At 43.1% G+C, this 13,180-nt stretch overlaps 1 protein-coding gene across 1 annotated transcript; it reads left to right on the top strand.

The window, feature by feature from the left end:
* Nucleotides 1-10,187, top strand: LOC125738959 (chitin synthase chs-2-like). The gene is made up of 19 exons (XM_049008517.1): nucleotides 1-47; nucleotides 533-668; nucleotides 1,124-1,306; nucleotides 1,461-2,467; nucleotides 2,548-2,640; nucleotides 3,364-3,522; nucleotides 3,617-3,791; nucleotides 4,407-4,508; nucleotides 4,591-4,732; nucleotides 5,097-5,297; nucleotides 6,199-6,483; nucleotides 6,599-6,778; nucleotides 7,091-7,496; nucleotides 7,728-7,750; nucleotides 7,932-7,996; nucleotides 8,113-8,223; nucleotides 8,607-8,824; nucleotides 9,038-9,134; nucleotides 9,855-10,187. The coding sequence occupies exons 1-19, from the start codon at nucleotides 4-6 to the stop codon at nucleotides 9,864-9,866; spliced, it is 3,639 nt and encodes a 1,212-aa protein (XP_048864474.1). The 5' UTR covers nucleotides 1-3; the 3' UTR covers nucleotides 9,867-10,187.
* Nucleotides 10,188-13,180: the final 2,993 nt, after the last annotated feature.

Consider the following 13,180-nt stretch of genomic DNA (forward strand, 5'->3'; position numbering starts at 1 on the left):
GCCATGAGGGACGGCAAGAGTGAGAAGGACAGAAGGCGCGAGCGCAGGTAATGAGCATCAACTAAGGACAATAATGCTGTTTAAAAATACATATTTTACACAAATATAAATATAAAGAAATAAGAAGAAAAAATATAATTCATGAATAGAACAATGTATTACATTTTCTAAATGATCACCGTAGCCTATTTCATTCTGTGCTATTATATAAAATAAAAATATATTAATATTTATATGTGTTCTTCACTTTAGCCTCTGCTGCATTTTGACTGTGCATTTTGCAAACCAGTTTCTCTTGTGGTCTCATTAAAATATCTGTAATTTGCTATAAATTCTGGTTAACAGATTTATTTTTAAAATGTAATAAAAGACGTATTATACAAACAGACATGCTCACTGAAAACATTCAGAGCATTTATGCAACGACACCTAACTAATTCACCTGACAGGTAATATTTTGGTGAAAATATGTCATTTGAGATTTATGATCAAAAGTGAGATCTATGAGTCAGCATGAGTGTGTGACCGGCAGGCAGGCTTGGGATAGCTGTCGGGTCGTTCCCATCGTTCAGGATGAGCAGAAACCCAGGAAACGTCTCAGCTTCATCCGCATCGTCATCTGCACCATCAACAGCTTCATGGTTATTGCGCTGGGTTTTCTAAGCAAGGTATAACATAGGTATAGTTTTTGTAACTCGTTATATAAATTGCCTGCTAGACACTGATGTTTTAACCACATTGTCAGAAAATAGGGTACAGCCTTTGTACAGTTTTGTACCCCAAGGTAGAAATAATATTAATGTACCCCCAATGGTACAAAAATGTTCAATGAACTCTATTTCTGTACTTTAAAAGGTAGATTTAGCCTATGGCCAGGGTACAATTGGCAGACCCTTGAGGGTATAGCCCCAGTGACAATTGTACCTACACTCAAATGTATAAACCAGTGATTTTTTTCTAACAGTACAGAGTTTTTCTCATCCAGATATGTAAATTTTATCTCCTGTTAAAATACAACAAAATCTGCAATTTATTAGTAGGCACTGCATGGTGGAGGTTAAGGGAAAGGTAAAAGCCATATTCCACTGTGACTGCTAAGATGCTGCTTGTCCTGTATTTTCAGTCATCTCTTCTGCTGCTAATAACAGCCTCGAACAGAAACTCAAAAGCCGTCCCCAGCAAGCCCTATGCCCTGCTCTTTCTCGGCTGTTCGCTCATTGCTCCGAGTATTTTTACCCTCATTAAGGCACTGTGGAAAATTACATTTAAAGACTCAAAGACACCCAAGAGGCTAACCCTTTTGTGGGTGAGTATAACCTCAAATTAAAGAGCTAGGTTATATTTGCATGCTTAGAGATTATTTTGATAGGTTTTATGGATAATTAGGCCTAAATGTTTTTGCAGACACCAGCAGAGGAAACTCACAGATGATGCTCTTTTTGATTGGGTGCATTTTGCAGGTGATCTTCACAGAGTTCCTGGTGGCCTTTGGAACAGCATTACTCATCTTAATTGCTATGCCTGACTTTGATGTCCTCACCAATGTGGCCATACTGAACACAGTGGGCATCTTGTCCGCCATGCTTCAAATGGTTGGCAACATCATCACCAAGGAGAGAACGAGATTCACTGTAACATCTCTCCTGGCTGTCGTCTTTATGATATGTGGCTATGTGCTGTTTATCATTGGATACCTGTTACAAACTAACCAAATGGGACTGTCGATTGGACTGGCTATAGTTGGAACTTTGTGCATTTCCTTTAACTGGTGGGAGAACTACAGCATGCTGTTTAAGGGTGGGTTCTTGCAAAGAATCGCAGAGGACATCAGGAGATCCCGGAATATGATCTGCATTATTTCCAGTGTTGTTCGTATTGCCGTCACAGCTGCTGTCCTTGGAGCTTACGTGAAGCTGTCGGCACAGGATTGGTCGAGTGTCCTATCTCCCTTGGAGCAAAGCAAGCCCATCATACTGAGCTTGTTTGCCATCCAGGTTATTTCCACAGCCCTCTGCCACGGTCTTGCGGTAGCAGCCTGTAAAATGCATGAGGTTCGCCGCGGCTTTGTTGCACCCTTGTGGCTCATTTCACCCATTGTCCTGATTACGTTCCCAATAATCTTTGTAGTTCACCGTGGTGCAAACTCAAGCAGCAGCTACTGTTACCAGCTGGAAAACAGTCAAAACGTCACATTTTTCCAGCTGCTTGAGGATGTGGATTGGACAATCTGTGCCCGCGATATCTTTCAGAAGCAGAACCAAATGAGTATGGTCATAGTAGGGGGCTCCCTCTTCTGCTGGTGGATCGGACTTGTACTGTGCACCATTTACACTTGTTTCATCAAAGTCTACCGGATTGAAAGATCCCGGGACCTGTTTGTGCGGCAAGGGTACGAGGCAGCCTTCATCGACCAGGGGATGCTGCTCAACACGCGTTTTAAGATCCAGCTTTCCAAAAAGGCTTCCAGGTATCATTCATCAAGTAGACCAGCTTTCGTCTTTTCTGCTGTAAATTAAACGAGCAGCTAATCAATCTGTTCTCCTCCAGTGACAGAAAGGAAACAGTGATGATCAAGTTGTGTGCAACGATGTGGCACGAGACCTATGATGAAATGATGAAGATTATCATCTCCATGTTCAGGTAAGCAAACCTGTAGACATGGTCCCCCTCACATTTCATAATTATTCTTTTGGACCCCCCCCCCCCCCCCCCCCCACATGCAAAATGCTTCTGACGCCCCTGCCTGTAGACCTGCTGTGTAAATGACCGGTGTGAGCATGCCTTCTCCTGCTTGATATATTGGATAGATTCTTCATTTGTTTACAAAAATATATCACATTAGAAACAACCAGTAGTTTTAAGTAAAATATTAATTTAAATTTCAAAATTTTAAGCCCAAATTATAGTTCTAAACAAGCTGTTCTGAGTTTAAAAGTTCATTAGCAAGCTGTCTCATTGAATGCTTTTTAATTACTAACACCTTTGCAATAACATAAAACACCAAACATTTCTGTTTAATATCCCTTTGGGAGCCATTGACCAGAATTAGTAGCAAAATTGCAAGAACAGAATTTAATAAGTCACCAAGAATAATTGTGACACCTAATAAAAAGAAAATGTCTGTGCGTAAGATTTGTGCAGATAAACATTGCTTGTTGACGGAATTTTGTTATGAAACCAATAAATTTGGAACAATTTTACAGAATTAAACAAGCATCCAAGGCTTTCTGTGGGCGATGTATATTTATATAAATAAATTAGATTTTTATCATAGGAAACCAAAACTTTCATGCTGTTGTTGACAATCTTAAATATTCGTTTAAGATGCAGTTGGTAGAATGAACGCGCCATGTTCTTTTGAAGGATGGATAAATTTCGCCCAAGGAGAAACCATTTTAACGACGTCAGTTTCGACTTCCACATTTTCTTCGACGACTCCTTCTACACCATGGAGGGCAGTGGAGAGCGCCATGTGAACGAATACGTGGAGACCCTGGCGGAGGTCATCAACGAGGTCTACATGTAAGCGCTCGCTTCCCGCCCTGAAGATGACAGTTTAGCTCTGTCTGTGTGAAAGAGGTCACAGGATGTTCACTTATACATTTATACACACCAGGATATTCAGTGAAGACAATCAATCCATCTTCAAGGAAATGGCTCAGCTTCCAGAACAGAAGGTCATACAGACGCCCTATGGAGGCCGGATCCGCTACACACTTCCACATGGCAACATTTTGACCGCTCACCTGAAAGACAAGCAGCTCATCCGTCACCGGAAACGGTGGTCTCAGGTAGGTCTGCGGAAGAAGTGCAGCCTTGTCGTGGATGTCCTGCAGCATCCTTTATGGGACATTCTTCATGATGACAGATAGTTCTGTGGGACCAACGGGATGCCGTGCATCTGCTTTCTCTACGGCTTTTGACAAGTTCATTCAGAGGTGTTTCAAGATGAGACAAACATAAAGAGTAATATGGTGTGAACTTGGGTAGCTTATGTTCTTCAGTATTAGTGACCCACTATGAGTGTAACACAGACATTTTGGCACTAGGCCTTCCACCAGTGTGAACAGCTGTTTATTAAGACAAACCGACGCAATTAGCAAATAGGCTGTTAAGGCAGCACCCAATCAGTGCTTGTATAACAATCACCCCACCGGTGCTAAAATATGATGTGTAACATAACTCAAAGCCTAGGAAATAAGTAAACTAATATGAAACATATAATGTTCCACTTCAAAACATCAAACTAAATATAAATTAGGAAAATAAAACCTTGAGTGACAACAAGTCAGCAAGTGCTCTCTGGCCTGTGGGAGCACTGCTTACGAATGGCAATGAGGTCTGTCCACTAAAACCACAGTCACAGTCCGTCTCAGGGCATTGCTGAAGGTGGACCTCTTTTCCAGGTCATGTATCTGTACTATTTGCTTGGCTGGAAACTCAACAGGAAGTATTGCCAAAGGTATCAGAATGGAGAAAACAAGAGCACCCTGGAGAAGAGCTGGGCGGTAAGAAACATGAAAGGACATCTGAAGTTATTTCCTTCACAGTTACATATGGAATTTTAATATGTACTTCTGTCATTCCCAGAAAGAAAAGCAGAACACATGCATTTTGGCACTAGATGGCGATACTGACTTCCAGCCATCAGCAGTCATGCTGTTGGTCGACCGGATGACATTGTATCCTGAAGTTGGTGCGGTCTGTGGAAGGATCCATCCAACAGGTGTAGGTAGGGGGCACTAGAATCCAATCCCTCGCCCTGAACCTAAGTCTGTCCGCATGCCCTGTCTCATCTGAATTTCATTGTGTCCAAATAGGCACTATGCCTTTATATGCACTGTGACGTCCCGTGAGCTGGTGGGGGTGTTCCCCACGATTAGAGAACAATCCTGAACTATCAGGCAACTAAAAGTGCATCTTTCTGCTGAAGAGACCGTGCATGGGATGGGTTTGCAGGGCTGTGATGGCAGCGAGGATTATTGATGGCTGAAGAGGCCAGAGCGCGTTAACACGTACCCATGCCAGGGAGGGAGTTTCAGGCGTAAGTGTTCATCACACCAAGCATGGTGACGGGCCATGTCTGCATCGCACAGGCCCCATGGTCTGGTACCAGAAGTTCGAATACGCGGTGGGCCACTGGCTGCAGAAGTCGGCAGAGCACGTGTTTGGCTGCGTGCTGTGCAGTCCCGGCTGCTTCAGCCTGTTCCGTGCCGAGGCGCTCATGGACGACAACGTCATGAAGATGTACACCACCAAGCCCACAGAGGCCATCCACTACCTGCAATACGACCAGGGTACGGTCCATGGCATGCTGCCAGGTTGCTACAATTGTAAATATAAAAATACTCACCCCCACCCCCCACATCCATCTGCTTGATGGGGCACCATGGCTGGGTTAGCATTCTGTGTGGGTTAGCATTATGTGTGGGTTAGCATTCTGTGTGGGTTAGCATTCTGTGTAGGTTAGCATTCTGTGTAGGTTAGCATTCTGTGTAGGTTAGCATTCTGTGTGGGTTAGCATTCTGTGTGGGTTAGCATTCTGTGTAGGTTAGAATTCTGTGTGGATCAGCATTATGTGAGGGTTAGCACTATGTGTGAGTTAGCATCCTTAGGCTGACCAGATAATCCATGTCACTTTAGGACACTTCAACCTACTCTAGGTTTTACAAACTACTTTAAAACTGAAAGGCACCTGTGCTTGGCTAAATAGCTCACTTATTCTTGTGTTTTGACTACTTTGATTGAAAAATACATCCAGCTGCTACACATTAACATTAGTGGCATATACATGATTATAGGTAACTGACCAATCAGCACACAGCAAGAACTTGGTGCTTGACTGAGATCCAGGTTCTTTTAATTAAAATGGTATTTTAAAAATCCTGTCTTAGCTCAATGTGTCCTCCCTGACATGGATTATCTGGTTACCCTAAGCATCCTATGCAGGTTAGCATTTTGTGATTGTTAGCACTCTGTAGGTTAGCATCCAATGGAGGTTAAGACTCAGCATTATATGCAGATTAGCATTCTGTGGCCACCCCCTCTGCCTTCACCTGTATTTATTTCTATGTGTCTCATGGATAGCAAGGTGGGACAGGGAAAAAGAACATTTTCCCGCAGGGAAGAATAAAGTATCTTCATTCTTGATCAGCTTTGAGTGAGCTCCTGGTAACTTCTATCTACCCACCTGCACAGGAGAGGACCGCTGGCTGTGCACACTGCTGCTCCAGCAGGGCTGGAGGGTGGAGTACAATGCTGCCTCAGATTCATACACCAGTGCTCCACAGGAGTTTAAGGAGTTCTACAACCAAAGGCGGCGCTGGGGACCCTCCACGCTGGCTAATACGCTAGATCTCTTGAACACAGCGTCTGTAACAGTGCAGAAAAACAAATCGATATCCAAACCGTACATTCTCTATCAGATCATCAACACGGCAGCTTCTATTCTTGGCCCAGCTACTGTCTGCCTGATGATGGCAGGTGAGAGTTGTCCACACTTTAAGGGAAGAAATCAAAGTTGCTTTACTGCATGCTAGTTGGTATCAGGTTTGCATGTCCATTGTTATGCTTTCATTTGCATATCTGACTGTTGCAGGTTGTTTCACATTTGTCTTCAACATTAACGTGAACGTTGGCCTCTTGCTGGCAATTTTGCCAGCAGCCATTTACCTGATCCTGTGCTACAAGCTGAAAGCTGACACCCAGATCACCATCGCAGCCCTTATGAGCATCGGATATGCGTTCCTCGTGACGGCGGCCATTTTGTCCATCATAGGTAACGAATAGGTCATAGGTAATCGAAGGCCTGCAGTTTCAGACATCGGCACAGGGACGCTTGTATGATCTTTATAAAGAGAGAGGAAATTATGGTATCGATATTTAAAGTAGATTAATCTGTTGAAAATCAGATTCATTTTATTTGTAATTTACAATATCCAGAAAGATCAGTGATTAATTTCTTCCTTAATATAGATTAAATTTGATAAATATTATTGATTGCAGGAGGGAATGGATATAGCCTCTACTTTCATAACAGTAGCATGAGGAGATTTTGGCCACCTGCTGACATCTTTTTGGACCCATCTAGGGAATCTGGTCATAAACTCGACCTTCATGACCCCCAGTGGCCTCTTCCTCATTGGGATCACGGTCATTTACTTCACCACCGCAGTGCTGCACCCCCAGGAGTTCCCTCTGATCATTTACGGGCTCCTCTACTTCATCTGCATCCCGAGTGGCTATGTCCTGCTTCCCATCTACTCCATGGTGAACTTGAACAATGTATCCTGGGGAACACGGGAGACAGCCAGTGCCGCCAAGCCTACGCCCGCCAGCACCCCAGTGGTGAAGTACAAGAGAAGCTGCAGGTGCTGCTGCTGGAATATCCGCTTCCAGGTGGACGAGGACGTGAAGGTGGTCGTAATTCCTGGAGATGTTCCGACCCCGATGATGACTCAGTTGGATGAGAAGGAGCAACAGTTGTTTGACAACAGGTATAGATGGCCAGAGCACTCCTGGTTCTACATGTCTCTTGTCATTTTGGGGGTGGTCCTTGAATTTGTATTTAAGACACATTCAAATTGATACCTGACTGCCGTCTGAAACGGAAGGTCTTTGTATACATCAGTTTGCGGATGGGACACAACACAGGACATGCTGAGAGACCCTGGAGAAGCTGGAGGGCGAATCACTCACCCTCTTTTTCCTTCCTTTATCCCTTCTAGGGAGAAAGATTCCTCAGAAATGTGTAAGTAACACTATACAGCTTACACAGAGTGCTAACCCAACCTCTGTAAAAACTCAGCACTGTAAACTTACTGCATATAGGAGCAAGCTCTTGGTATAAGCAACACTCATACGGTGTACCTAATGAAGTGGCCACTGAGTGTGCATGTCAGTAAAGGTTACACTTTAAATGTTGTTTGCAGGTTGGATTTCACAACTGAAAGAGAAGTCATATGACATTAGCCTGAAGGAGGACATCCTTGACGAGGTGTTTTGAAGCACTACCCTGGCCTTGCTGTTGGCTCATCAGAGAGTAATCCTGCTTGTTAAATGGGTATAAACACTCCTTTAAGTATGTTTTGCCTTTCATTATGTCATATACAGGAAGAAGCAGAGTTTTGGAGAGACCTCCAGGAGCGATACCTGAAGCCTCTTGATGAGGATAAAGGGAAGCAGAAGAAAATCAGCACAGACCTGAAGGATCTGCGGAATAAGGTCTTGCTCCAGAAGCTTCTGCTTCTTTATGTTGTGGTGAAATTTTCTTGGTTAAATTTTTAAAATTTGTTTCATGAAAATGACCAAAAACAATTACAACTTTAAGAAAGGACCTTCTGGATTTAAATATCGTTCTGAGAAGGAAAGGCGTAGGAGAGAGTTTGATATTGGGGGAGACACAACTTAAAAATTATATATAAAGGTTTTTTTAATGGGGGGGGGGGCAATGTAGCCAAATTAAATATTGGGGGGTATATGTCCGCCTATACCCACTGGTTCCTACGTCCTTATTCAGAAGTGTGATAGATCTTTCTGGAACACAAGTTGTTCACTGGCTCCCCGTTAAAGAAATGAGTGGATCTCTTTCCTTTCTTCCTTCCCAGGTGACCTTTGTTTACTTCTTCTGCAACGCTCTGTGGCTGGCCGCCACCTTCTTCCTGCAGGAAATTGGCTCAGTTGTCTGCATAAAGCTCCCAAGAATCAACTCCACTGGGTTTATTGTCCGTGACCAGTATATGTACATCGACCCAATTGGGTTAATGTTTCTCTTCGGCTTCGTCTCCTTGATAGTGATACAGTTCTTGGCGATGCTCTGGCACAGGTAATTCAACCAGAAGTAGTTCAGTGTAGTGTAGCATGTATTGTATAGTATAGTGTAGTGTAGCATGCTACAGTATAGCATAGCAGTATGGAATTATAAAGGACTATATTTCTATATGTAAGTGTGGTCAGGGATGTCATGCAAAGTGTCAATAAATAATAGTGTTGCTATATCTGCACTCTCTGCTCTCGTGACGGTGAGTTTCTCCCTCAGAATTGGGACACTGATGCACTACATGGCTTACAATGAAACAGCATCCAAAGAGCGGAGGGCTTTCAAAAAGAGCATGCAGGACACCAGCTTTGAGAAGGTACAGGACTCCAGCACATTTTCACTGCTCAGCATCTGTGCTTCATCATTGTGAAACTAAAGGTTTACAGGACACACTAAGTGGGCCCATGATTAGGTAACCCATCTCAATACCTCATTCAGAAGCCACTTCAAAGGGTTGTCAAGTTGTGCATCAAAGATGCCTTTCTGCATGGCACTATCATAATGAGCTGTTACTCTTGAACTCGTGGTCTTCCTGTTGGCTATAATGAGTCTGGTGATTCTCCTCTGACCTCTCTCAATAACAAGATGGTTTCAGACATCAAAATGCCACAGACTGCATTGTTTTATTCTATCACACCTTCCTCTAAGCACTGTAGTGTGTGAAAATCTCAGGAGGGCGGCTGTTTCTGACATGTTCACATGTTGCACCTCCACATCTGGAGTCAACAATCGCATTTCGTCCAAATTCACTCAGGTTTGTTGCCTTAGCTGTTCAGTGACTGAAGCTCCCAACCGTCAGCTGGAGGAGCACACTGTTTGCGTTAATAATCAGTTGTTCCTAATAGACTGGCCACTGTAAGTATTTAAATGAAAAGTATGAATGAAATAAACCAAACAAGCCACCCATTTACCAACTGCATATCCTTGAAAGGCTCTCACGGTCAATGAGCTCTGACTTGGATATATTAAGTTTGACCTCACATGGATGTTTGCTGTTCCATGAAACGTTCTGTAAATTTCCCATTCTCTTTTGCAGAACTTCCTGTAGCCCCTCATCACTCTGGACAAGGTTCTGGTGAAGTCCAGCTCATCACTGGAAAGCCTGCTTCGAATGATAACTAAGATTGTTGTTTTAAAATGTTTTTAAATAGCTGCTTTTCTTGGGTTGTGGATCCCATGTTTCTATATTTCCTTACAGCCAGTTAGGCTGTTTTGTAAATTTCGGGACATTTTACAATTTTCTCAGCTTCTCCTATGAACATGCCAAATTGACTGATGTAAATGGGAATGGTGATGAAACCTGATTATTTATTTACATTGAAAAGATAAAAAATTCAATGCCAATAAAATTATAAGAATAAATAAAGAACACAAGCAATAAAATGTGCTTGCTTTATGCATGACTGTCGTTTGTCACATCCTGCATGTCTGACCCTCCTGTCTCCTCCCTCATGTGGCCCTGATGAGCCACGCTGGAAGACTGTTTGTTTGTTTTTGCATCTAAGTCCATGTTTGTCTCGTCAGTCCCAATCCGGTCAGTGACTTTGAACCCTTGTGTTGCCTGTGTCCTTCCTTGCTCCACTCCTCCCATTTTGATCCCTCGCGATCTTGTTTATTTCCACGATATGTTCAGAAAATTCAACGAGTTATTCATTCCTCAAGTAATGACAGAATGACTGGACTCCTAGCGGCTCTGCATCTCCACTTGCACGCTTGCCCTGCAACCAGCCCCGGGCCACACACCTCATTGGGTCGTGGATAACCTGCTGATAGATCTGCTCAGTGACAGTGACTTGGAGGAGCCCGATGAACCCGATAAACCACCACACCTGTGAGCTGAGGAATTCTCCTCCCTCCTGAACACCTAAATTACAAATAGATGTCACTAAAATAAAAGTAGAACAAAAAGCAACAACATCCTTACAGTGTTAATCAAAGGCACAATGGAACAAAAATGATGTGAGTCTTTTGTTTTTGGTGTGTTTCTAACCTCCTTGGGGAGTCTGTTTTAGTTATGAATGGCACAGTAGCTGGAGGTAATTTAGCTGCTAACTTTTCATTCGTGGCACTATTAGCTGACCAGCTCCTAATGATACTAGTGGCCTGTTAGGTTTATTTTCAGTTAGATAGTCTGTGATGTAAACTGAGTCGAGATCACAGAGTGACTTAGAAACAAGCAGCAGCACTTTGAAGTGGATTCTAATGGCAACTGAAAGCCAGTGTATGATATTCCAAAGGTGGTAAAACAATCACCTCAGTTTTCTCTTTGTTGAGCTGGAGGAAATTGTGCTGCATCCAGAAATGAACTTGCTCAAGGAATTTATGGTGCCAAAATCATTGGGTGACAGAGCCACGTAAATCTGTGTGTCATCGGCATAACTATGGTAACCCACATTATTATTTTGCAGAATGTAGCCTGAAGAAAGCATATAAAGGTAGATGAAGAAGGGCCCTAGGGTAGATCCTTATGGAACTTCATGGTTAATAGCTGTCTACTTCGATTTATGCCTGCCAGTTTCAGCATAACCTCTGCCCTCTAAGCCTGCCCTAAACCAGGTGAAGACATTTCTAGTGAGGCCCACCCAAGTGTCCAGGTTAATCAGGAGTATTTTGTGATCTATTGTGTCAAATGCTACATTATGCAAATCCTCACAATGTAATATAAACCTAATCCACACACACACACACACACACACACTCACACATGGGTAACTAATAGACACCAGTTCATCCAACTACATGTCATCGGGGACTGGAAGGAAAGGTGTGTGAACACGAGGAGAATATACAAACTCCATGCGGGGCTGTAATCACTAAGGAGCCACCTGACATTACAATTGTCGCTGTAAGGCTGCATCATTAGACACGGGAAATGTGTCTTACTGACAGTAAAAGCCACTCCCTGCCCTTGTGTCCCTAATAATGTGCTTGATGTAAGCAAGGGGTATGCTTTATCAGGGTGTGTGCAGGGAGCTTCCTGGTTTGATTGTGCTAGATAACATTCCCCCCTGGTGGGCAGGGGAGGTGTGACCCCACCCCTCAGCGAGGTCTGTGTGACATGGCAGGATGAGCCACCGCACTGATTAAAACTGCATTGCGTCACACCGGTCTTCAGCGCATGTAGGTAAGTGTAAGTGTAGGGGGGTCATTATGGCACATACAGCTCTGAGCCCCGCCCACTCCCCTAAGAACCCCACCCACTCCCCAAAGAACCCCGCCCACTCCCCAAAGAACCCCACCCACTCCCACCTGTCAGTAAAAAGGAAAGTATTATTCTCTCGGTAAATGTTTCATGTTGGGGACACACACACATATACACACACACACACAGACACACACACACACACACACACACACACACAGTTTCCTTTTCCCATCCTAGAATCAGCATCACCTCACTAACCATAAATGCCATTTCAAAGACAGGGTTACAAAGACAGTATGTAACATACTTGCATTCAGCATAATGTCCCTCTTCTGTAAGAATCATGAATCATGATATCAGTTTTTAGCAGATATTGAAATAGACACGCAATCTCTGCTTTAGCTCCCTTTGTCACCATTTTGAAACACATACATTCCTGACCCATCTAATAGTTTGAATTAGTGAATTACTCAGTAATTTGGGGGGCACCAGATGTGACAGGGGTGGCGGGAGGGATGCTACCTGGTCCCAGTAGATGATAACTACAAAAACATCCCACCATTGCTTTTTATTTTTAAAAGGCGTGTTTTATTGTTATTTCACCTCTAAAGAGTGATCCATTTTGATTCTTCTGTTACTGTTTGTTTACCAGTTATGCCTGGGTTCTGGGGAACACGTATCAATAAAAGGTTTGCGTTCAAGGTTCGTGGTTTTATTGTTCATATTGCTGCAATAATCTGTCCTGTCAGCATAACTGCGTATTTTATAAATGCCTACAAATAAGTTCATAAAACTGAGAGCCATACCACGGTAACATACCAGGTAACTAAGCACCAGCACTTTCCCCATTATCTTCCTTGCTTTACTTGGCACAGTGTCAATACATAAAAGTGTCCACAAGATAAACAAACAAAAAAACTAGCAGGAACAATGATGAAAAATGGCACAAAGAATAACCTAAGATGATTTCACCAACTTGGACACTGGGCTGTTTTCCATTGTTTTTCCTATCTTGTACATATTGAAACAGTGCTTCTTCCTAAGCTACAAAGCAATAAAAAAGGCCAATAGGATGTTGGGGTATATCTCCAGGTGTGTGGAGTTTAAGTCAAGGGAGGTAACGCTAAGATTATACAATTCCTTGGTGAGACCTCACCTAGAATATTGTGTGCAGGTTTGGTCACCATATCTTAAAAAGGATATTGTGGCCTTAGAAA

Source organism: Brienomyrus brachyistius, chromosome 3, assembly GCF_023856365.1.
Source record: "Brienomyrus brachyistius isolate T26 chromosome 3, BBRACH_0.4, whole genome shotgun sequence".
Lineage (NCBI taxonomy): Eukaryota > Metazoa > Chordata > Actinopteri > Osteoglossiformes > Mormyridae > Brienomyrus > Brienomyrus brachyistius.

Excerpts from the sequence above, each read along its gene's own strand:
- LOC125738959 (XM_049008517.1), top strand. The coding sequence starts at position 4 with ATGAGGGACGGCAAGAGTGAGAAGGACAGAAGGCGCGAGCGCAG. Across the intron at positions 3,792-4,406 it reads ACCGGAAACGGTGGTCTCAG|GTCATGTATCTGTACTATTT; the intron begins GTAGGTCTGCGG and ends CCTCTTTTCCAG. Across the intron at positions 4,509-4,590 it reads CCCTGGAGAAGAGCTGGGCG|AAAGAAAAGCAGAACACATG; the intron begins GTAAGAAACATG and ends TGTCATTCCCAG.